Source organism: Chrysemys picta, chromosome 1 (assembly GCF_011386835.1).
Source record: "Chrysemys picta bellii isolate R12L10 chromosome 1, ASM1138683v2, whole genome shotgun sequence".
Lineage (NCBI taxonomy): Eukaryota > Metazoa > Chordata > Testudines > Emydidae > Chrysemys > Chrysemys picta.
Genome location: NC_088791.1, coordinates 39,441,567 through 39,466,451, shown reverse-complemented (window position 1 = coordinate 39,466,451; position 24,885 = coordinate 39,441,567). Strand labels below are relative to the sequence as shown.

Genomic DNA, 24,885 nt, shown 5'->3' with positions numbered 1-24,885 from the left:
GATGCCCAGCCCCCATTGAGATTTAGTGAGAGTTGTGCTCCTCATTTCTATTTGTGTATTTGAAAATCTCTCCCGCCCCACCCCGGGGTTTTCAAAGTAATACTGAATTTATTTGAATAAGCATTAACTTGCATCAACACAGCTTGCTTATGCTAAGTATGAATACATACTGAATATACAGTATGAACTTTACTCTTCTCAGACAACTAGAGCAATTTTTTTTTGGGGGGGGGGATGGAACTTCCCCTAACTAGCAAGGAGGCTTCACGTGTGGGCTGGTCTAGCATCTGCTGCAACCTCAGACAACTTGTGTGGGATTGGATGTGCAAATTGGGCAGCCTGCCATGAACAGCCTATTCCTCCAGGAGCAGCCATGCCGCCCCACTCGTTACTCCTTGTTGTGTGGCTCCACAGTGAGGTTTAGGATATCTAGAGAGGGTCTTGCATTACCCCCTGTCCATGTATGTCACTAAGACTTGGTGCATTAAGACTATACTGGGTGTGAAAGAATCTTGGACTCCCATGTTGGAATCTACAATATCCAATATATATTCAATAAACACTTAAAATAGTTACAGCTAACATTTTTCATATTATATAAACACTTGTGCATAGGGTTTTTTATTTGTTTTGTTTTTTAAGAGTATGTGACTCTTGGACTGATTATTTTTTCCACTGTTTAGATCCAACACTGCAGTCCTTCTAAAACAATAATGCAAGGATTAAATAACCTAGTTCAGTAGGTATGGTACAAAATAGAAACCTGAGCCCCTTTTATATGGTGCAAAGTTGATGCAGGGAGAGAAGACAGATTGTGTATGTATTGCCTCCTCTTCCGAAGTGTGTACTTCCTGAGCGATGGGGGAAAATTAATTCATTGTGTTTATAACTTAAATCTTAATATACAGATACAAAACATAACGATTGGTGGAAAATACATAGATTTAAACTAGTGCTGTATCCCTCTCAGCGGTCAGGCTCTGTCTGCTGCCACCTTCCTTACCCCTGATGAATCATTTCTTACATTCCTTTACCAAGTAGTTGTCTTCAGGCAGAAACTTCCCATACGGCCTCATTTTGTTCTAGCTGAGAGGTAAAAAGTAACCAACACATATGGCAAAAAGTACATTGCAATTGTAATCTATTTCGGTTTATGTATTTGAATGTTTACAAAAAAAATATTTCCCTACATTTAAAAAAATTGTTTTAACCCAGCAATGCCTCATTAAAGAAAGCTAAAACCAAACAAAAAAGGAGACAAGTGAATCTGAATGATTTGATATTACATCTTTACAAATTTATTAGTGAAACTAATAAGCTTTCCTTAATAGGGCCTTGTTTTATTTTCCAGATGATCACTGTAGCTACTGAAACAACTATTTTGAGATTCATCTGCACACAAGATCTCTGAATCATCTTTTTGATGTTGCCTGAGGAGCCTTCCTTAGCTGCCTTATGTTAAAGTGAACTGTGCTGTACCAGCAGAGTCATGTTTGTTGTAAGTATTGTTTTGCAGCTGTGCAGTGAGGTCTCTTAATGTGCAGTGCTATATTTCAGTAATTAACGGATGATTATTGAACTATATCATTTCACATTACTTAACAAGTTCGTGTTCCTCTAGGATCACCACTTGTTTCACTCTACAACTACTCCTGCAGGTTCCTCAGACAATAGCATTAAAAATAGCACCTGATTTGTCACTCTTTCATGCAGTGTTATGTTTCTTAGTGGCTCCACTGGTCTCCTGGAAGTTAATATAAACAGCAGGTTGAAAGAATTACCTCTTCCAAATAGCAAAGTGGAGAAACTGAAGCAGTAAATAGCAAGAATGTTCTAGTTAGCTCTAGATATGCTAGCTAGTCATTAAAGATCAGAGAGGGCAGGCGAGAGCACTGAGGTCAGTAAAGGTTGGGAAAGTCGTTTCTCTTCTTTTCTCCTGTTTGTGGTGATGAGGGAGACATTCTTCTCCTTCCTTTCTTTTTCCTTGTTTTCTCCTTGCAGACTGAACTCTTCTCTTCTCCCATACTAACCTCCCCCAACTTTTATCTTCCTTCTTACCATTAAGGTTCCCTAATAAGAAGCCTTACACTTCATTGTGGCTTCTCATAAGAATGGCCATACTGGATCAGACCAATGGTCCATCTACCCATATCCTGTCTTCCGACAATGGCCAATGCCAGGTGCCCTAGAAGGAATGAACAGAACAGGTAATCATCAAGTGATCCATCCCCTGTCACCCATTCCCAGCTTCTGGCAAACAGAGGCTAGGGACACCATCCCTACCCATCCTGGCTAATAGCCATTGATGGACCTATCTTCTAGTTATTTATCTAGTTCTTTTTTGAACCCTGTTATAGTCTTGTGGGCATACCATGGATTCATATAGAGGCAATATGATATTTTCTGTCTTCATTATCTATTCCTTTCTTAATGGTTCCCAACATTCTGTTTTCTTTTTTGACTGCCGCTGCACATAGTTGTCTGAAAACATCCACTCTATCCACAATGACTCCAAGATATTTTCTTGAGTGGTAACAGCTAACTAAGACCCCACCATTTTATATGTATAGTTGGGATTATGTTTTCCAATGTGCATTACTTTGCATTTATCAACATGGAATTTCATCTGCCATTTTGTTGCCAAGTCACCCAGTTTTGAGAGATCCTTTTGTAGCTCTTTGCAGTCTGCCTGGGACTTATCTATCTTGAGTAGTTTTGTATCATCTGCACATTTTGCCACCTTACTGTTTACCTCTTTTTCCAGATCATTTATGAATATGTTGAATAGTACTGGTCCTAGTACAGACCCCTGGGGGACACCACTATTTACCTCTCTCCATTCTGAAAACTGATATTTATTCCTACCCTTTGTTTCCTATCTTTTAACAATTACCAATCCATGAGAGAACCTTCCCTCTTATCCCACGACTGCTTACTTTGCTTAAGAGCCTTTGGTGAGGGACCTTGTCAAAGGCTTTCTGAAAATCTAAATACACTATATCCACCGGATCTCCCTTGTCCACATGCTTGTTGACCGCCTCAAAGAATTCTAGTAGATCGGTGAGGCATGATTTCCCTTTACAAAAAACATGTTGACTATTCCTCAACAAATTTATGTTCATTTGTGTCTGACAATTTTGGTCTTCACTATAGTTTCAACCAGTTTCCCTGGTAATGAAGTCAGGCTTACTGGCCTGTAATTGCCAGGATCACCTCTGGAATCCTTTTTAAAAATTGGCATCACATTAGCTATCCTCCAGTCATTTGGTACAGAAGCTGATTTAAATGATAGGTTAAAGATGACAGTTAGTAGTCCTGCATATCTCCCCATCCATTTCAAGTAATCCTTTTATTCATATTCCTATGAACTCATTAATTCCACACTCTACCTCTTTGATTCCTGCTCCATTTTCAGTACTTCTCACTCATTTTGTTTATCTCTGTGCTCTTGCTGTGACTCTCTCTAGCTAGAGGTTGCATTTTCACTTGCCACCCTTTGCACTGGGAGCTTTCTTCTTCTGTGAACTGTTTCCTCTTTAAAACTGGTCTCCATCTCCTCCCTAGCTCATGAACTGACTCTCTTGGTAAACTAATTTTGTACTAACATGGAAACAAAATGTATTCTAAGCTACATCAATCTAAACTGTATAGAAATTGAAACAATATCTTCTTTATAAAAGGATTATTTTGCAATCTCACTCTTCCCCACCTCCAGAAAAAAAGCTCAAGTAAAAGGCAGTACTAAAATATATAGATAGATATAGATAAAGAAGCCCACTATTTTTAGAGGCTCATACTGTGTGTCTGCAGTGGGTAATCATAATAAAACTGAGACCATTGAATAACAATTGAATTGTTCCTGATCTGGAGGTTCAAATTTTTTTTTATTATAAAAACGTAAGTCTTTAGAATAATCTTTCTTAGCTTCTAGAGTACTCATTGCCTTGGCAAGGAATGTGATACAAAATAAAAATAAGCAATACAATGCTACTGACACCTTTAAATACTATTGCCCACAAAAACTATATTAAAAGAATATTATTTAGGTTGCAAAGTCAAGCACTCAAAAGCTGGGAAATGCCAGATATATGATTGCCTCTGCAGCTTTAGTTCTGCCCCCCCCATTACATAATAGTATAATGCATATACCTGGGGTGGGGGGCAGAACTAAGGTTTCTGAGGCAACCTGGCATTTCCTAGTTTTTTTAGTAATTGACGTTTTGTATGTAATTGCCTTGAACTTCTTAAGAAAAAGGGTGAAAAACAAATTTTATCATGTGGTTAAGTAACAAAATGGATAATATAAAATGTTCCCCAGCCTAAAGATAGGGGATCTGGTGGCAACCCCTATAATAACACAGATGAAAACTTTATCAAGTACTAAAACCAAAAAATGAGTGCTTTTAGCTTGTGCTCTGAAGGCTGCCAGACTTAGACTCTAGGCTGGGGAATGAGTTCCAAAGGTGAAGACCCTCTACAGAGAACTCCCCTGCTAGTCCTGCAGAATTAAACTCCAGGAACTAACTGTAATGATCTTGGGGTTCATTAAACAAACCAAATGAATATGAAAGGAATAAAACTTTTAATAAAACTGGAGAGCTTCTGTGGTGAGCTGCTGCACTCAGCCCTGGTGGTCCTAACCCCTGCTTCCAGGGCACAACTCCAAATTCCTATATTCATAATACTATCCCTTATGAGGAAGCATCTCTAAATTATAATCTTCTACAAACATCTCTCTACCTCTTCCCTCTTAAAGAAAAACAAATTAACTCATTTATATATAAACAGCTAGCCACTTTCCAATAATACATTCTCAATCCATCTAGTACATTTCCATAAACCCAATGTGTCAAGTACCTAGAGTGGAGAGGTTACCAGCACATCACTCTTCAGTGAGTCTTTACCACTCACTTGCCTCAAATCTCCCTATCCAGGCAGGTTAGCAAGTCTCTCTGAGGCTGTCTATACTGGCAACTGAATGACACAACTTTTCTTTCAGAGGTGTTTAAAAACACACACACACACCCACACACCGAAAGACAAAAGTTTTACTGATGACAAGCGCCAGTGTGAACAGCGCTCTGTTGGCAGGAGCACTCTCCTGCCGACAACGCTAATGCCGCTTTTGGGGGATGGAAGTTGTTTGTCGGCAGGAGAGCCGACAAACAGCGGCTACATTGTGTGCCTTTTAGTGACACGGCTGTAGCGACACAGCGCTGTTGCTAAAAGCTGCGTAGTGTAGACACAGCCTTAGTCTTTTAGGACTTTAATCTCTCACTCTGATCTTCTCAGTATTAGCCTTTCATGAGCATCTGAGTTGTTCTCTTGTTTCTTTGAGCGTTGATGATAAAGAATCGGTCAGATGGGAAACCAGAGTCCACGTCAGCTGTCAATGTGTTGGAAATTTCTGGGATTTCTTGTAGATCCCTTTGATTACACTGAAATGTGTCCCCTGGTCTGTCCTGACTACACAAGACCTTGGATGCAGCTGTTCTTTAATGATACCCCTTTGGCCCCAAGGATTAGAGGTGTGATTTCTCAGGCACACTCTTTATCACCTGGATTAAGAGATGGGAAATATTTAAAATATTTCTGCTTCCACTTCTGATTTTTTCATATTCCATATGATTTCATTGTTATGCGATTTCAGCAAGTTATCAGAAATTGGTAAATTAAATCTGATCCTTCTTCCCATTAACAGCTGAGCTGGAGGAAAGCCGTTCTCCAGGGATGTACTTCAGTAAACCGGTAATGCCTTATACAAATCACCCCCATTGTCAAAAGTCTTTTTCATAAGGTTCTTTACTGTCCCTATAGACCTTTCCACAAGTCCATTTGATTGGGGGTAGTTTGGAATTGATGTTTTGTGATGAAAATCCCAATCAATGGCAAATTGCCCAAAATCTGCACTGGAAAATTGCAGCCCATTATCACTAAAGACTTAATCTGGAATTCCATGTCTGGAGAAGATTCCCTTCATGCTGGCTATCACAGACTTACTATTAGTACTGTGCAGTGTGCAAATATCTGGATACAGAGAATAATGATCTGTGACTATTAAATAATCCTTTGATTGCCAGGTAAATAAGTCAGTGCCTACCTTCTGATAAGGCCTTCGTGGAACTGAATGTGCTTGACTTCTCTGCATTTCGGATCTTCAGCATTTTGCAAAATGATTATTTTCCCCACATTTGTGAAGTTTTCCAAAGGCAACACACTGGGTTCATGCTGTGATCCATACCTTCCCCAAGGCCGCCTGTACCCACCCAGCAGTGGTTTTTCATAGCAAGTGGTTCCACTCTTTGATTTGACCTATTCTGGCTATATTCTTTAGTACTCAGTACATGGATAACCCCTTCAGCCCTTTGGCTTGTGCTTTCACAGTTTCTGCTGCCCTGCATGTTTGGAGAGCTTTTTCTAAAGTTTTAACACATTGTCTTTAATGCCACAAATGATTCTGTCTCTGTCAGATCATTAAAGTTACAGGTTTTACTGAGTTTCCTTAATTCTGTGATATATCGCTCTGTCTATGGTGTCATCAGTTTTTTGCATGCATGTAAAAAATTCTCTCTCTCAAAGGTTTCATTTGTTTTTCGAGTGCAATGTTCCTCAAATTTAATCAGTATTTTGTTTAACTTCACTCTTTCACCTTCTTCAGACTTAAAGTTGTTATAAATATCCAATGCTTCCTCCACAGCAACATGCAAAAAGATAGATGATTTCATGTTATCACTTCTCTTCTTCCCGACCCCCCGCCCCATGGCTACTAAATACAAATTCAAATCTCTGATTTTTTTCCAGTTCTCTGCAGCATTGCCTGACATTTGCAGACTGGAAGAAGGTTGCAACACATACATTTTTGGCTTTCTCTGTTCTTTTTAAGCTAGTCAAGCTACTATTGTACTCGCCAAATACATGCAAAAGCTTCTGTGCCTAGTGCTCCACGTGCTTCTCTGGTGCCCCCCTTTGTCTCTGCTTTCCATTGCAAACACAGGAGTTAACTTCAAGATGACTGCAGTCAGGGCTGGCTCCAGGCACCAGCTGAGCAAGCTGATGCTTGGGGCGGTAGATTGTTGGAGGCGGCATTCTGCCCAATCCTAGGGCAGCACGGCTGCTTTTTTTTTTTTTTTGTTCTTTTTCCACTCCGGCTGCCCCATAGGGAGCGGCGGCGCGGAGAACCAGAGCACCCTGCAGGGCAGTCCTCTTCCTTCCCTCCCCGCCGACCGGAGCGGAGCCCTCGCAGCAGGAGGGGCTGCGTGGCAGTGCCCCTGCTGTAGCCCTGGCCGCCCCCTTCCCACCCGCTCCCTCCCTCCTCCAGCTGGCCCCCCGGCACCCGCGCTCCGGTTTTGCTTTGCCGTTCTGGCCGCCCCGTGCTTTTTTTTTTTTTTTTTTTTTTTTGCTTGGGGCGGCAAAAAAGGCAGAGCTGGCCCTGACTGCAGTTTCCTTCTCATTTGGCTGTTCTGACAACATGTAACAATCATGGGGTTCATTAAACAAACCAAATGCACGAGAAAGGAATAAAACTTTTATTAAAACAAACTGGAGAGCTTCTGTGGTGAACTGCTGCACACAGCCATCTGGTGTGTCCCCCCGCACCTCCAAAGCACATCTCCAAATTCCTATGTACATAGTACTGTTCCTTATGAGAGAATGTCTCTAAATTACAATATTCTACAAACATCTCTCTACACTAACAAGATCACCTGGAATGCTCTTAGATAGGTCTGGCTGGGTACAAAGTGGGACACTCTCAAGTTGCTGGGTTCCAGACTACTCAGACCTTTAAAGATGGTCACCAATACCTTGGATTGACACCAAGAGGTTGACAGTAACCTGTTAGCTGTTTAATGGTCCATCAGACTTAGAATACAGGCAGCTGACTTTTGTTCTTTCGGAAGCTTCTTTCAGTGGCACCATTCTGTTCGGGTTTGATGCTGTAACCAATTACTATTATGCTAAATGACCTGGGACTCGCCTACTTGAGAGACTGCCTCTCTGTGCGATACTGCCAAAGATGTAGTCAGTGGAGGCACTTGAGATCAAGTACCCATAACATAAAAGAATGGTTAGTGTAGCATTCCCATTGTGGGTTCCTTGGCTTTGCAGCTCACTCTCCCTGCCTCCTTTTGGTTAGAAATATCTCTAATTTGTTCTTCAGGGCATGCTGGGAGCTTCTGATACAGGCAGGTGGCAAGGGATATGGGTTAAGGTATCAGATTTTGTTTGGAGGCTGCTGTTTTTGTAAACAAATGAAGCTGATAGGGATTATACAAATTCTACAAGATTAAATAATGGCAGAGTGCACGGACCTGGGATGGGCCCTCTTAAATATTTATCTTTATAAATTGAAAAATAAATAAATAAATTTGACTTGAAATCACTTTACTGGAATATGTTAAGCAGAGGTCCATGTCTGTGCATAATAAGGCCTACTTCCTAAAGGCAATGTCCTGCACATGCTTCAGCATGTTCAATGCTTTTGTTCAATGTATTGCTATGCCACAGATTCAATAACTGCTGCAAAATAGTAAAGCTTTAAACCTAAAGACATCAACTTCTAAAAACCCTTTCTCTGCCTTCAAAATTTAAATAAACTCCCCTAATCGCTGACAAAGTATTTTTCAAAATAGTGGCCAAAAAGACGTGAAACGAGGCCTCAATATTGCCAGATAGTATTGTAAAGCATTTTGGAGAAAGATAATCTTGTTTTGCATATCTAAAAGCAGGTTGTAAAACTGCTGAGATTATACAATTTATAATGGGAATTCTAAGAGAATTTAAATATTGTTAAGTACAATAGCAGCATATACTTAAGGTTATAATCTTTCTTTGCCTATAATACCAAACTTCTTTTTTCTCAAATGGCTGTCTTATTTTTTTCCCCTTCTGGTTACAAGGATTCTCAATCACTGCCACACTTGCAGATACAGACTAATTTATATCTTCCTTGCAAACTCAAACCAGAAGAAGGAGCTAATTTCTGGAAGAACTGGGTACAAATGAAAAATGAGGCTGTATGGAAAGATGCTGGAAAAAACCCTCAGGGATTTGGAAGTATGATTTTTAATGTATTTTTCATTGTTCACTGAAAAAAAGAGATGTCCTTATATGGCATCTAAAGATTCAGGGCCTGATTTTTGTTCAATAGTAGGGTTACCATATTTTGAGTGTCCAAAAAGAGGACACTCCACAGGGCTCCGCCCTGCCCCCAGCCCCGCCCCAACTCCACCCCCTCCCCTGCTTCCCGTGAACATTTGATTCGCAGGAAGCCTGAAGCAGGCAGCAGGTAAGCTGGGGTGGGGTGGGGGGAGGAGACGCGGCCCAGTCTGCCCCCCCACCCCCCGCAACCGAGCGGCTCCCTCCGGCCCAGCACTGCCGGCCGCTGGCCCGGCCCCAGCCCCCGGCCCAGCACCCCCAGCCCCGCACCGCCGGGCCCGGGCCAGCCCCCGGCCGAGCACCCCCGGCCCAGCACCCCCTGGCCCGGCCCCTGGCCCAGCCCCCGGCCCCGCACCCCCGGGCCCAGCCCCAGGCCGAGCACCCCCGGTCCAGCACCGCCGGCCCCGGCCCAGCACCTCCCTATTTTCCCGGACATGTTCGGCTTTTTGGGATTTCCCCCCGGACGGGGATTTGAGTCCCAAAAAGCCAGACATGTCCGGGAAAATCCGGACATATGGTAACCCTATTCAACAGTATCTTTCTCCCCAATTCGTCCCATTGAAATCCATGATTAAGGGTTGCAAAATTAGGCTATTCGTTATAAAATAAGGCTCTGTGTAAATCACAGTTTCACAGACTGCTCAGAAATGGTGAGATTAGCCCAATACTGTGACTTTTGCAACTGTGGGGAGGCGGATGGAGGCATCTCGGTTTCTGCCTCCCCTCTGTTGGAAAAATCAGAGTATTGGGCTCATACAGCTGCTGCAGTTGGAGGTTGAGATGTCTCATCATGTGGTGTTAGCTGGTGGCTCTCGCCCAGCCTGCCACTGCTACTTCCTGTCCGGCCAGCAGAGAGACAGGGAAGGTGCTGACAATGCATGGGGATTAGGGGACCCTGGCCTAGCCTAGCCCACTCCACAGCAGTCCACGGCAGGCTGAGGGGAGATACTGCAGGCGCTGAGAGGGATTTTCCACTTGGAGTACAAGCATGTGTGTGAGGGAGGCCAGAGCTGGGATGGATGGATGGCGCCTTGTGGTGGCGCACACACCCTGCTCCAGGGGCCTGCCATGCCCACTCTAGGGAGTGGGACTGGCCTGCCACTTACCTGCCCTCCCCAGGATGGGATCAGCCCACTTAACTCCCCATAAGCAGCCTCTGCCTCAGCTGGGAGGTGGAAGCTGGGATGCCTGCTTGGAAAAATTGCAGCAGTTCAGCAGGGGAGGCAACTCCGCAACCGTGCATGTTCTCGTATTTCGTGAAATTCCAACACTTACCCCTGAAACTGTTGTGATTCAATACAAAATACAATGCAGTTTACACAGAGCCTTAGTTGTAAACTGCTCATTCAGAATATTTCAACCTATAGCAGTTTCCAGAAACAGTACCAGAGCTTTTTTCTAGGAGTGTACTTGGTTATGTAGTGGTTTGTCACTTATAAAAAACCCCAAACTTCTCAGCATTAAAAAAACATGCAAGATTTCCTCTTCATTGAAATCACACATTTATTAGAGAGAAGAAAGGTTTATGCTAACTTGACAAATAACAGGAGAAAATTAACCTGGCTTAAATATGCTCTTTTCATATTATAGGAAGAAAACCAATGACTTTTAGGGAAGATGTCCTTTCAGTGCCAATAGCAGAACTGAATTATGGGCTGTGCCTAATGACTAAAGAAGCTAGAAAGGAAGATGGTTCCTCTTATGAAGCAGACATGTTGTATTATTTATTTCTTTGTATTCAAAAGGTAAACATAAAATGCTGTTGAATGACTGTTGGACTCCTACTATACACAGAGAATTAGATCTTACATGAAAAGTGCCATTTTCCCCTTCAGGAGGTAACCCATGAGAGAGAGAGAGAGAGAGAGTTGCCAAAGAAAATCTGAGAGCTGATTGTAGCTACTCATGCTGAGTTGAAAAAGCATATATTCCCTTTCCTGAAACAGTGTCACTAATGCAGAATGTAATGTGTTCTGTGCAATCCCATAAAATAATTTGTTAAAATATAGAATTAAACAGTGGAAGCTTTTAGTTTTGAACCTAAGGGTGGTGGGGGTTGGAATTAGAGGGGTTCGGGGAGGGGCACAATTGGGGCTTTTTGAGGCATAATATTCCTCAATACTCCGCATACTAAAGCTTTCATGATAAGAGATCCAAAATAGTTTTTTTTTTGGGGGGGGGGGGGAGAATACCCACAGCTTGTTGTTTAGTCCATCCTTCAAGATGTGTTGCTAAGGGAACTTAGTGTGGAGCAGGAGTTAGCCTATAAAATAAATAGAGCATAGGTGCAGGTAGTGTTAACAGCAATCAGCTGAACTGTTAGAATATAGGTATTAATTTTGTTAGTGTAGACCAGGCCAGTGATAGTAAATTTGAACCCTCTTCCAATAAGTCTTAAATACCTGTATTGCTGATACCTGATCAATAGGACTAATGAGCTTTATATTCTTGAAGTGTTTCTGAATTCACTGTGTTCTTGCAAAACTCACTTTCCAGTTTATTCTTGTTCAGATCGCTAAAGTCTAAATGAAGGAAGTTGATGTATGCATGTCACAGGCATTACTGAGACAGGCTATTTGGGTGGAAGAGAGACTTGTTTCATTCCCCCTCCCCCCCCCCCCCCCCCCCGTAATAATTTAAATAGAACAAACTTAAAATCCAGTTTTTTAAAATGTACTAGTTTAGGGAAATTGCTCTCTCATGCAAGAGTCAGTAGAACTTTGTCAGTGATTCATTTAAAACATGGGATTATTATTTTTTTACAATGAATCATTTAAATTCCAACATGCTAGGCCACTCCATTAGGGAAAATGTTAGTGTGAAATGATGAAGACTTACTGATGTTCCTGTTCTTCTGTACTGAGTGAGTTATGTTTTTGTAGAGTTTACATTCTGAGCCATTTTATGGTTGAGACATTCAGAGGTTAACTAACTTCGTTATAAAATGAGGTCTAGTAAAACAGAGCTTTCATTTCAGTTATTATCCTACCCACATCCCTTTCTTTTTTTATTCATAGTATATGTTTGACAATGACAGAATTGACAACATTTTTGCTGATCTTTATTATGTGAAGTTTTTGGAAAGACTTCATGGAGTGATGAAGGGATGGTGTCCAAAAGTGAGCCCCTCTGGTAAGTGGAGAAACATTGGAGGGAAAATGAAGTCTGTACTTGACTAGTATGTTCTGAAATGAATTTATTTGTATCAATATTTGTTTTCCAGGGTATATTCTGTCTAGCTGTATCATGGAGGAAATGTTATGGGATTGCAAACAACTTGGAGCACATTCTCCTGCTACTCTCCTGTTCACACTGATGTATTTCAACACTAAGTAAGAATGTTTTATATAAAAGTCTTTCATGTCTGAGTCCATGTAGCCTACCAAATGGCTTAGTTTTTGTAACTTGCTGAAAAAGGTTTCCCAATCTCCTCCTGTCCCCTGCATACCAAACAAATGAATTGGTAAATATACTTTAATGCTTGCCAAAACCTTACTATTTGTGTTTTGCTCAAATTCTCATTATCTCTTGATGTTTAGTGCACATGGTGAACTGACAGGTGGGGAGTGGATAGTACATGTTAGAAGTAGTCGTTAGATTTATTTTCCCTGATTACTCATATCTAATTTTTCATAAGCTAAGTACTGAAAGACAAACCTCTTATCATACTTCTATAATTCATTTTCTCTTTTTTTATACTTTTCTTTACAACAGAACTATCATGTTGGTTATTTTCACAACCACAAACAATATTCATGTAAAACCCACTGTAGACTCATTACTGAGTCTTATACGATACAATCCCTGTCTGCTGCTTATGTAAATTCTTAATAACTTGGTATTATTTCTTTTCTTGTGCTGTCAGTTTCTGAACATCCATTAATATTGTTTCCAATGAAAGCCCCATTTTAAATGCCAAGCAAACTATGTATACATTGCAAATAAAACACAGTTGGAAGGTAATATATTATTCATTAGTGCAGGGGTCGGAAACCTTCGGCACACAGCCCATCAGGTAATCCGCTGGCGGGCTGCAAGACGTTTTGTTTACATTGACCATCCGCAGGCATGGCCCCCCCGTAGCTCCCAGTGGCCACCGTTCGCCGTTCCCGGCCAATGGGAGCTGCAGGAAGCGGCAGGCCGCAGGTACGTGCTGACTGCTGCTTCCTGAAGCTCCCATTGGCTGGGAACAGCGAACCGCAGTCACTGGGAGCTGTGGGGGGCCGTGCCTGCGGACAGTCAACATCCGCAAAATGTCTCGTGGCCCGCCAGCAGATTACTCTGCATTAGTGGGTACTATTACACTTCCCTCCCTCCTCTTCCCCTCCCCCCCACCTAATTGTATAATTTAGAATTTTAATTTACTTAATTACATTGGTATTGAGTTGTTCAGCTCAAATTGGAATTTAACTTTCTAAAAACAGGTTGGAATCAAGAAATCCTATAATACATGTTGACTTATTCTTCCTTTGTATAAATAGATTCTTTCTCTGTATAAAACTAAATATTCTGAAGTTATTTATAAGATAGACCTAAATCAATGATTCTTCTTGACCACACGCTATTTGTGCTTAATTATATTACAAGATGATCTTTGACTCTTCTGAGGATGTGCGTTGACAAAAGCATTAAGATAAACATTTACTAAAGTTTTAAAGTAACTGTTTCAAATCATGTTGGTCTGAATTTGACTTCCCTTTAAAATTATCTGGTAAATAATATCCTCTCTTTTAAAATATTGGTAGTGCCTTTACTTTTTAATAAAAAAAAATCATCACTGTTCTGTGCAAGGCAAGTTTTTTGTATTTTTCCTCTGTTGCTGCAGTTAACAAAGAAATACCATTCCTACTTTTTTTTTTCTGCACCAGAATCAACAAAAACACAAAGCAATATTGACATTAATTACAAGATGTGTCCAAATATTAGGGGGTATAGAGACTTAAATGTTTTGCCAAAAAACAAACTTTTATACACGTTTACCCCGATATAACATGAATTTGGATATCACGCGGTAAAGCAGTGCTCCGGGGGAGCGGGGCTGTGCACTCCAGTGGATCAAAGCAAGTTCGATATAACGCGATTTCACCTATAACGCGGTAAGATTTTTTGGCTCCTGAGGACAGCGTTATATCGAGGTAGAGGTGTATAAACTTTATTTTGCAATCTTACAAAAGATAGCATCACTCTTTTTATAGTTGAAATGAATTTTGGTGTGTAATGATTTTAAACAGATTGGAATTAAATAACATCAGAATAGGATACGCATTCCTACGCACTTTGATCTAAGCTAAAAATTAAGGTCCCAGTTCTTCAAAGCACTTAAGTACCGACGCAAAGTCCAATGAAGTAAATGGAAAGACTCCCCTTGAGTTCTGTTGGCTTTGGATTATGGTTTTAACCATGTGCTTAGCTTCAAGCACATACTTAGATGCTTTGTTGAATAAGAACTGGAGGGTATGTCTACACAGGGATTAAAGACCTGGTTAGACTAGGTCAGTTGACTCGGGCTCATGGACTCAGGCTGCAGAGCTAAAAATCGCTGTGTAGATGTTCAGTCTCAGACTGGACCTCCAGTCCTGGGACCATCCCCTTCGCAGGGTCCCAGAGCTCAGGCTCCAGCCCAAGCCCCAACATCTACACTGTGATATTTTCAGCCCTGGTGCCCAATTCAGCTGATGTGGTCCAGCTGTAAGTGTTGTATCCCTATGTAGACGTACACTAAGAGCCTTTAACTACCCAAAAGTGTACCAATATTTTAAGCTTCCTCCCCTTCCCCAAACAAAAAAAGTTAGAAGCATTCAGAATGGGTTTATTTTGAAAGATTATTCTATTTACTATACCATAATAAATAGCTCTCAGATGGAGAATCTGATTTTGGGTTGTTAAAATTATTTTTTAGTCTGTCTTCCTGTTTCTCTCTCTTGTTGATTTATGTTCCTTTTATTTATTGTGGTGGAAGGCAGAGCTGATTATTTGCTATTAAAGATTCTTTATAATGTTGCTTAAGACTCCTTGGTAACCAAATTAGGAGTATACTACAAGCGGAGTAAGATCTCAAACAACCCTTGTTTTCACTAAAGTCCCAATCCAGCAGAGACCTCAGTGACACTACTCACAATGTGTAAAATTCAGCATGTGCATAAGTCTTTGCAGGATTAAGTGATGTTTTCTAATATAGTATCGGATCCCGCAAATACTCGCTTTGCTGGGACTATTCATGTGAGTAAAGTTACTTCCAGAATCAAGTCCATAGATTAACGTCCAAAAGGAAACACCTGTATAGTGAGGTCTTAAAGAATGTTTCAGCTCTCTGCCCTCATTTCTGATTTTGGCACAATGCAGAAGGGACCTTTCTGAAATTTGATGTGGGGTCTAGATGAGCTCAAATAATTAGTTGAAGTCAGAATGTGACTTTGAACAGGTAGGATAATATTCTGAATTCTTGCTGTGCCATAAAACAGTAATATTGAATCCAATTACTCTGGGGTTACACAAGTATAACGGGTCAGAATATGGTCCACAGTCCAAAGCTATACTTTTTATCGAGAATCTGGAAAGCCTTTTAAAAAACATTTCTACTAACTTAAAAACAAATTAAGTACTCCCTGCCCAGTTTGCCATCTCTCTCCCTCTCTCCCCAAAACTGAGTTATAATTGTTTTTCTCTTGTATGTGAGTAGGTATTTCATATTGAAAACTGTGGAGCAGCATGCACAGCTAGCCTTTTCCAAAATACTGAAGCAGACCAGGAAAAATACAGGCATCGGAAAGGACAAATGTTCTATAATACGATTCCTGAGGCTTTATGGACAGATTCTTGGAGGACGAAAAGGTTTGAACTCATTAGACTAGGATAATAACCTTTAAAATGATTGTGTGCCATTGTTTGCCACTAAGATTGTGAAGGACATGACAAAAAAAGCTGCCTTGGCAATTTGTTTGGAATCTGAGCACTGCTGTTAGTATACATATATGCTTAGACTCTGTTCCAGCAGAGAACTGTGTAGGTGAACCCCTCCTACTGTGCATAGCCCCATTTAAGTCCGTGGGGTTCTTTAGGGAAGCAGGGGTTTGCCTGTGCAGAGTCAGTCTCAGGCCTGGAGCTTTAGATTGTATTCCCCACTCCTAGTGATGCACATCTAAGTTGGGACCCTCAAATGCACTCGGCATTGGCCTAACTCTGCACCCACTGAAATCAATTAGAGCAAAGGTAGGCCAGCACTAAGTACAGGGTATTCTTAAAAATTCCAACTTTCATGTTTTTGGCAATTTTTCTAACTTTTATTAAAGCTGTCTCCCTATTTCCTTTCTCTTCTCTCCTTGCATGTTTGTGTTTCTTTTTGCATCTTTTCTACATCTGGTTCTTTTAGAAACCCAGACATAGGATTTGTTTCACAGGGGGCATTACGCTATGTATATTTTATATCAGTTACTCTCAAAATGCTTGGGCCGTTTCCTTGCTCCCTGAACCCCTCCTAATTTACAAACATACGCACATACCTCTGCCTTGGTGGAGCATATCTGCTCTCTTTAGAGTGTGTGTTTCTCTCCTTAAAGCTATAACCTGTCCTCAACCTGTGTGCGGAGTTCACATTGACGTTCCATAGGGGAGAGGATTTTTGTCTTTAGCATACTGGCAGGCTATTGTCCTAGCCATTTTCCAAAATGGTTGCGGGTCATGGAACTAGCCTATCTGGAAGTTTAACAAACTAAACTCATCCTGTGCTCTGAACTGTCAAGTGATTGGCTTCATTCTCCAGTTACTACAGATCTACCTTTCTACAGCCATAAGGCATAGGCTGCTTAAAGAAATAGCATCAGACATATATGCTCAAATGAAATCCCTGCCCCCACCCCCGAGAGGACTGTGCATGCACAGATGAACTCTTGCGGTGATTCCTAAATTATAGACTGAGAGGGTACATTCAGACTCTACAAGAGCATTAAACAGTGGTAGCTATAACTTTTTTCTGAATAGAGTTGGTTTCCAGAAAGGCTAGATGCATATTTTATTCTTTTGGGTCACTTCTGCAAGTATTTTACAGCGTGGCATTCCATAACACTTTCTTTATGCTGCAAAAGTTTGAGGCACCCACTTATATGCTTTGTGAGAATAACTTGCACAGCTTCCCTATGTTACCATGTGATCTTGGCATTTCTTTCAGGTTGCTTGATGGTCACTTAGAATCATAGTCTATCAGGGATGGAAGGGACCTCAGGAGGTCATCTAGTCCAACCCCCTGCTCAAAGCAGGACCAATCCCCAGACAGATTTTTGCCCCAGATCCCTAAGTGGCCCCTTCAAGGATTGAACTCACAACCCTGGGTTTAGCAGGCCAATGCTCAAACCACTGAGCTGCCTCCTGGCTTGTCTTAAGTTGAGGCAGGGACCCATATTTTTTTGTTTGCCTGGGGCAGCAATGCTGCTTGAGGCCTACTTTAATATAAACCAGTATGCATCCCGTCTACTACAGTAAAGAATGCTGACCACTTAAGTTTAAGCACTTCGAGTTCTTAATGAAAATGAGTTTGAGTAGTAGGGTTGCAGCTATTCCTAAAGTGCTGAATGGAGGCCATGACTTGGTTTCCAGAGGGTCTAAAGTAACTTCTTTTTTTTTAAATATAGTTTACAAATAAATAGGATTTCATCCAAGAAAATTGTATAGGATTTACTTAGAAGAATGGAGGATTTGGAGTCCTTAGAAAGGCTGACAGTATTGCCTCTTCTCTTTCTCCCCCTCATCTCCTTTCCCCTTCTGCCACTTTGGGGAATGACACTTTCTCTACTTATCCAGTGGAAGCTAAACACTACCCACCAAGACGTGCAACAGAATTTTTACCTGTTTACAAATCAGTCCCTTCCACGATGCCCAGGCATTCACTACGCATCAGTCCTATTGATCCAGCTCCTGGAGCCCTTGAGCTGATTGCAAGGGAAAATTCCTGTCTCTTATACACTTTGTGTGCGTGCGCGCGCAAAGCATTTTAAAATGATTCCTAGCCCAAAAAGCATATGCAATTTTTGAAAAGGCTTTGCAAAATCAAGTAATTTCGGAAGCAATCTTTCATACAGTCATTGGTGGTTTTAGTGGATTTTCAGAGAGGTGAACGTATGCTCATAAAGTCAGACTGCTTACAGGGCCGGCTTTAGGGCGATTCAGCCGATTCCCCGGAATTGGGCCCCGCAACGTCCTGAAGGAGCTGCCTCCGAAGTCCCGCCACTGTCTTCGGCAGCAGCTCAATCGCCGTCGCGGAGCAAGTGCCGCCGAAGCAGGGCCGGCTCCAGGCACCAGCTTAACAAGCAGGTGCTTGGGGCAGCCAAGGGAGAGGGGCGGCACCTGTGGCATTTTGGGGGCGGCAGGTCCCTCACTCCCTCTAGGAGTGAAAGACCTGCAGCTGAACTGCTGCCGCCGATCGCAGCTTTTTTTTTTTTTTTTTTTTGCTTGGGGCGACAGAAATGCTGGAGCTGGCCCTGCGCCGAAGGCACCGGCAGCTGATTGAGCTGCCGCCGAAGTCCCGGCACTGTTGTCTTCAGCCGCTCAATTGTTGCCGCTGTCTTCGGCGGCATTTTGGCGGATGTCCTTCCTCCGTGGCAGCGATTGAGCTGCCGCCGAAGACAGTGGCGGGACTTGGGCGGCAGCTCCTTCGACTGGGGCCCCGCGGTGCCTAAAGCCGGCCCTGCTGCTTTAGACTGGATCTGCAAAACCTATGATGGGGTTCTGCAGACACAACAAATGAAATCCTAGCCCCATTGAAATCAATAGGACTTTTGTCGTTGACGTCACTGAGGTCAGGATTTCACCTCATATATTCAGAAAACTCATCACTGGTAAATAACTTTTTACGTGAACTGTTTGTTTTTATTAGGTTAAATCCTTATGTTTTAGGTCAGCCATACAACTTTCCGTATACCTTTTTATAGCTACATGTTTTTAGCTGCCACTGTCTGCAGGAAGTACTTTACTGTTGCATGAGCTTCACCCTCTGTTTCCTATGATACAATTGTGTATGCTGATGATCAGTATGGCTAACATTTATCTGCTAGTACAACATACCAGATTGGTTTTATTTTCCTAAGCTGTAAGTCATTTATCCACAGACTAGGTCAGACACTGGCAAGAGCAGTAAGTTTCTCTATACTACAATAGTGGCGTGCCTGTTGTTGAAATATTCAGCTGCTATAAAAACACTTTATTTAAAGGAGCCACATTGAAATAAGACTATTTAAAATAGTACACCTCTACCTTGATATAACGCTGTCCTCGGGAGCCAAAAAATCTTACCGCTATAGGTGAAACCGCGTTATATTGAACTTGCTTTGATCCACTGGAGTGCGCAGCCCCGCCCCCCCCCCCGGAGCACTGCTTTACCGCGTTATATCCGAATTCGTGTTATATCAGGGTAGAGGTGTACTATTGATCAAAAACTTTCATCTGTAAAAATACTTTATTGAAACTAAATGCTGTGTTGTGAACTCACTGCACGCTATTTGCCTCTTTTTTGATTTGCAGATGAGACTTATGTGGAACAACCTGAAAACCCAGACAACCCTTTGCAGTGCCCCATAAAATTGTATGATTTCTATTGCTTTAAATGGTAAGGCTCTAAGGACTTATTTTCTACACTAGTTTTAAACATTTGATGGCTTTCAACAACGTTTCATCAAACTAGCTAAACAACTTTAGCAATTCACAGGGAAAGATTTTTCTCTTCTATAATGATTGACTTCCCTCATTTAATACTTGGGCTTCACACCACAAACACCTATTCCAATCTGAGTTTGGCAAGAGTGGATCACTGCTAATTCAAAGAGGAATGCCTAAAGCTAGCAACTTATATTTGCTCCCACACATATCTTATTACATAATAAAGAAGAAAGTCAATGCTAATTTTACTATTAAAAGGAGTATAACTAAGTAGTGTGTTGCTTGGTATAATTTAAACTTTCCTTATAGCCCCCAAGGTGTCAAAGGGCCAAGTGATACCTTCTATCTGGTCCCTGAACCAGTCGTGGCACCAAACAGTCCTATCTGGTACTCTGCTCAGCCTGTGAAAGTGGATGTGATGGAGCAGATGTTGACCAGAATTCTGATGGTCAAGGAGGTCCAAGAAGCACATGCGAAGACCCATATATCCGCATAGCAACAAGGACAAATGGATAAGTTACAACATTGCTCATATTACAAAGTTGTAAATACAATTTTTTTTTCATAAGGCACGGAAGACTGTCTGTAGCTAACACTTTCTTTTTACTAGAAGATGACTGAATGCTATGAGTAAATAGCCTTTAACAGTACCAATTTGCTAAATTCCAGAAAGTGGATTTCCTATTTTGTTCATATTTGTCTAATTTATACTAGCACTTAGAGGGACAGATGTGGTTCTAGTACTAATACTGTGAAACACCAGCTAAATCAGAGTCCCAAAAGTGTCATTTTGATTAATTTATAAGTACATAGCTCCTTAAACTGAATTGACAGTGGGAAGTGTATACAAATTCAGTTTTTATCATAGTCCTCAATGGAAATAGCGGTTACTGAATAATAATCTTACATTGTGACTTACTAATAGTGCAATGCAGGCATAATTTTCTCTATAAAACAAGAGTGACTTTTAAATTTTTTTTCCTCGTTAAAAGGATGCTTCCATGACTAGTCTATTTGCAAAGGACAGACTTTGGAGAACTAGTACTTTGAGAGGAGTAGAAAATCTAACAGCCTTAAATGCCTTGTGGCTAATATTTGTATAAGGTTGGACAGATTACATTAAAACATTAACTTCTTTAGTTAGCAGGGAAAGAATTTACTTCACTTTCAAAAGCTGGGGCAATAAAGACACCAGAAGCTCTGAGACTGTTCCTATTTCTAGGTTGTGAATATGTGCATCGATACATTTCTCACTACACCCTTGACGCTTTATTGGAATCAACTGTGTATGTACAGAAGGCTTGCATAACACAGATCTATACAAATTTACCTCAGTTCAGTAATCTAGTGCCTTACCACAACCCAGCCACTTAAACATTGTAGCAGTGGCTGTAAAGTATCTTGTTGATGTAAGTTCACCTTTTCCAGGGACATTTTGTATATTTTTCACATGATAATACTGTATAGATCACCAGTAAGAAAAATGGAGTTTGTTGGTGGAAGTATTATAGATTATGCTATGTTATATTATTTACAAACTCAATACTAATTGTCTTGAAAATAAACTTTGCTTTTGATAGTGTTGTTAAAATTACATTTAAACATGAAGCTGAAACAAATGAAGTGACCCACTGGTTTTGAATAGTTCACTAAAACCAGACTTGGCCCATATTGTGCATAAACAATAAATGGGTTAAGATCACATCTCTTCAAATGCTTATTAATTGAAAAAGAATGCTACTGTTTTATATTTGTATATCATGAGTAGAGGCAGTAGTTTTTGATCCAAAATGGGAGATGTTACTATTGACAATGACAAATATCTAGTGCAGTACATGACCCCCTAGTGCTAACATGGCTGGTTTAAAATTAAATAGGGATGGCATCTGATCTGGTTTATACCAGTTTATGCACATTCGTTCTCTCTCTCTCTCTACATATACACACATACAACCTACTGTAAATATCCAGAAACATTTAAATGAATGTGTTGCAAATTGCCATTCTGAACATATTTTTCTCTCCCATCTCTACTATGAAGAGAGAAGGTGAGATGGGTAAAACCTAGTAAATAATCCAGCCCATCTCTGGTAATAGAGGCTTGTTCCTAAAGACGTCTCCAAACTCATGTTCAATTGCAAATGATGGGGCTTCTTCCTCTCAAAAATAGCCTCCCTTGTGAAGTGATGAAGCTTTTCCTGCTCAGCTTAAATTTTCTTTCCTAATTTTTTCACTGTTCCTTGTTATGCTTTCAGAATTCCATCCTAAATTACGTTCTTCAAAGAGTCAGACATCTCTCCCTTTAGTCATTTTAGTTAAACTGTCAATCAATCCTTCCATCTCCTTTGGAACTGTTTTTTCTCAGCTACCTCTAGTTTGTCAAATTGTACTGTGATGCCCAGAGCATCGTAAATGCGGTTGTCAAGGGCAAGCAACCGTGATTAGTTTTTGCTGAGGTGAATAGGCCAATAGATGCTTTGTAACTGGAATCAAACTAGTATAGTAAAGACATATCAATAACTTTTGACAGAGATAGAATAAGTCTTAAATCCAGTAACTGTAAAGGGATTGGGTCCTGGTTGTTGCAACTACTTGCATGACCTCCCACTGCTTGTTCTTACCAAAGGATTTTAATGATGTTAAGGTTGAGCTAAGGCATTTTACACAGCATTTAGAATGTGATCAGCAACCTCACTGGAAGACTGAATGCTGCTACTGTGGCTATAAAAAGCATCATCTATACTATCTTCAAATCATTCATAGGGAGTATATGCATATTGTAAACATAAACAGTAGGAAGAGAGCCTTAGAATTCATCCACTCATTTCTGACAAACAATTAACCTACAATGTCCACGCCTGTCTTGACTGCTAAGACACTAGCACAGGAACAGATGGATGCAACCGGTCTATGTTTGAAGTGCATCTTATGTTACTAAGTTTATTATGCAATCAAAATTAGCCCAGCTGATTAATTTAGACATATGAACTATTGTAGATACTTTCATTTCCAAAGGATACCCAGAGAAAGATAAAAGTGCTGTAGATGTTATTGTAGAATTCACAGCTGCAGATAATGTGAAAGCGAAGCTTATTTAGTCTTTCAAGGAGAAGTTAGATTTTAATTGAGGTTAGGATGTCTAGAGTATGTAACTGAGCCTCCATTCTTAAAAGATCCATCGCACTTTGAATGAGCCTTTATCTTGTTAGTGGTAGACATGATTCAGCTATATGAAAGGAAGTTCACGGCCCAAGTAAACAACCTATCCAGTTAGTATTTGTCACAGTTAAGATAGTGGCATAACTTGGTTACAAACAAGCAGCTCTGGTACAGATGCTACAGTATGTTACAGCAAAGCAGCAGCTCTGCTTTAGTTAAGGCGGGGAAGCCCTTTCTGTTTAAAGGTTGGCTCTTAGTGCTCTAAAAGCCCCATGTTTACTTGAATTGCCTTGAAATTTGGTATGCCTCATGAGGATGGTGGGTAGAATTCGTGATCCAAAGTTGGAGTTATTTGAACAAGGAGTTTGAGATCCAGCATTTCTTAAGGTTGACATTCTACCAATGGCTTTGTGTAGACTTGGGAATCAAACTATGTCTCTGATTGTGCCCCAAATGTCTGTCTGTCACTCAACATTTAGCCTAGCTATCGTAGAATACCTACCAGCCCTTAGGGGAAGTAATAGTGAAAATGTTATTCAAAAAAGTTAAGCTGTCTAGATGTGTACTAATGCCTTGCCACAGTAGTCTCAACTGCCAACCTACATAATGGTCACGTAGGTAGCTGTAGTTATTGACAACAAAAACATTTTTCTGTTTTAAAAAAACAAACTGGTATTTGCTGACAAAATACTTAACATAGTTAGGGTTGGCTTGTGGTATTTCACACCCTTCCAAAATGAGTTCAGTGACATTCTAACCTATGAAAACCAGGAAGTGAATAGTTATGATACATACGTGCGCGCACACACACATTCTGCCTTTGGAAATAGTGAAGAACACTCAGGGAATAGGGCATATGGACACTGGAAGACCGAGTATAAGGCAGATTGCCTCATATCACAATCGTAGTAGTTCTTTGACAGGTGTTGCTCATGTCCATCCATGTTAGGTGTGTGTGCTTGCCACATGCACCAGTGCCAGAAGTTTTTTCCTCAGTGGTATATGTAGGGGACCAGCTCTGATGCCCTCTGGAGTGGCGCGCATATGTGCCGATATAAGGGGCTCCTCCGGCTTCTCCCTCCCTCAGTTTCTTCTTACTGCCAGTGACGGTGCTGGAACATCTCCTTGCTTCAGCAAGTACTCTTCCTATTATTCATTCATTGTGTAAATAGTTCATGAGATAAGTAGTTCTTTTTGTTCTTTTAATAGTTAGCTAATAGTACGTTAGATAGTCCCCTAAAGGACTTAGCCCAGGGATGGGGCATGCCCTGGTCCCCGGGCTTCAAGCCTTGTGATGGCTGCAAAAAGCCTATGCCAATCAGCAACCCTCATCAAAGCTGCTTGAAGTGTTTGGGGGAAACCCTTGTTAGTGATAAATGTTGCATCTGCAAGAGCTTCAAGACGAGAACTAAAAAGGAGCGGGACATAAGACTTGGAGCGCTCCTCATAGAATCGACCCTTGTGCTGGTCTCTGAGCCACCAAGATTGGACTCTGCACTGAGCACAGTGGCATTGGTGCGAAGTGCACCGCCGGCACTGGTCTCCCAACACCAGTCCCTGGTACTTGCTAAGAAGCAGAGGAAGCACACCGGGAGAGGGCATTCCCTGACATCCCATCCTGAAAAGAGACCAGAGAGCAGCATAGGCCTGTGTAGGGCAACATGTCTCTAGAGCCCAGCCAGGCATGTGCATCGCTGGCTAGGCTATCCCGCCCTCCAAGGGACCCACCAGCCACCCTGGGTAGTGGCGGAGGTCCCATCCATGCTGGCGGACTTCGAGGCCGCAAAAGATATCATGTCTTTGCCATTGCCACAGATGCCTCGTCAAGACCTAGCCATCTCTAGAGGGAAGCCGAGCACTGGGGCCCATGCAATGGGCTCTGTCTGGGTGGCATCGCTCCCCGGCACTGCGGTGGTCGATATCGAA

The 24,885-nt window shown here is 41.4% G+C and overlaps 1 protein-coding gene across 1 annotated transcript in view; it reads left to right on the top strand.

Moving 5' to 3' along the window:
* The window catches only part of LOC101949884 (transcriptional regulator QRICH1-like), a 28,414-nt gene extending 6,912 nt beyond the window's left edge, over positions 1 to 21,502 (top strand). The window contains exons 3-9 of the mRNA XM_005286103.3: positions 8,898 to 9,054; positions 10,747 to 10,901; positions 12,174 to 12,288; positions 12,380 to 12,488; positions 15,836 to 15,987; positions 19,666 to 19,750; positions 20,110 to 21,502. Coding sequence (XP_005286160.2) covers positions 8,898 to 9,054; positions 10,747 to 10,901; positions 12,174 to 12,288; positions 12,380 to 12,488; positions 15,836 to 15,987; positions 19,666 to 19,750; positions 20,110 to 20,296 — 960 coding nt within the window. The 3' untranslated portion in view covers positions 20,297 to 21,502. The remainder of the gene's footprint in view (positions 1 to 8,897; positions 9,055 to 10,746; positions 10,902 to 12,173; positions 12,289 to 12,379; positions 12,489 to 15,835; positions 15,988 to 19,665; positions 19,751 to 20,109) is intronic.
* The last annotated feature ends 3,383 nt before the right edge of the window (positions 21,503 to 24,885 follow it).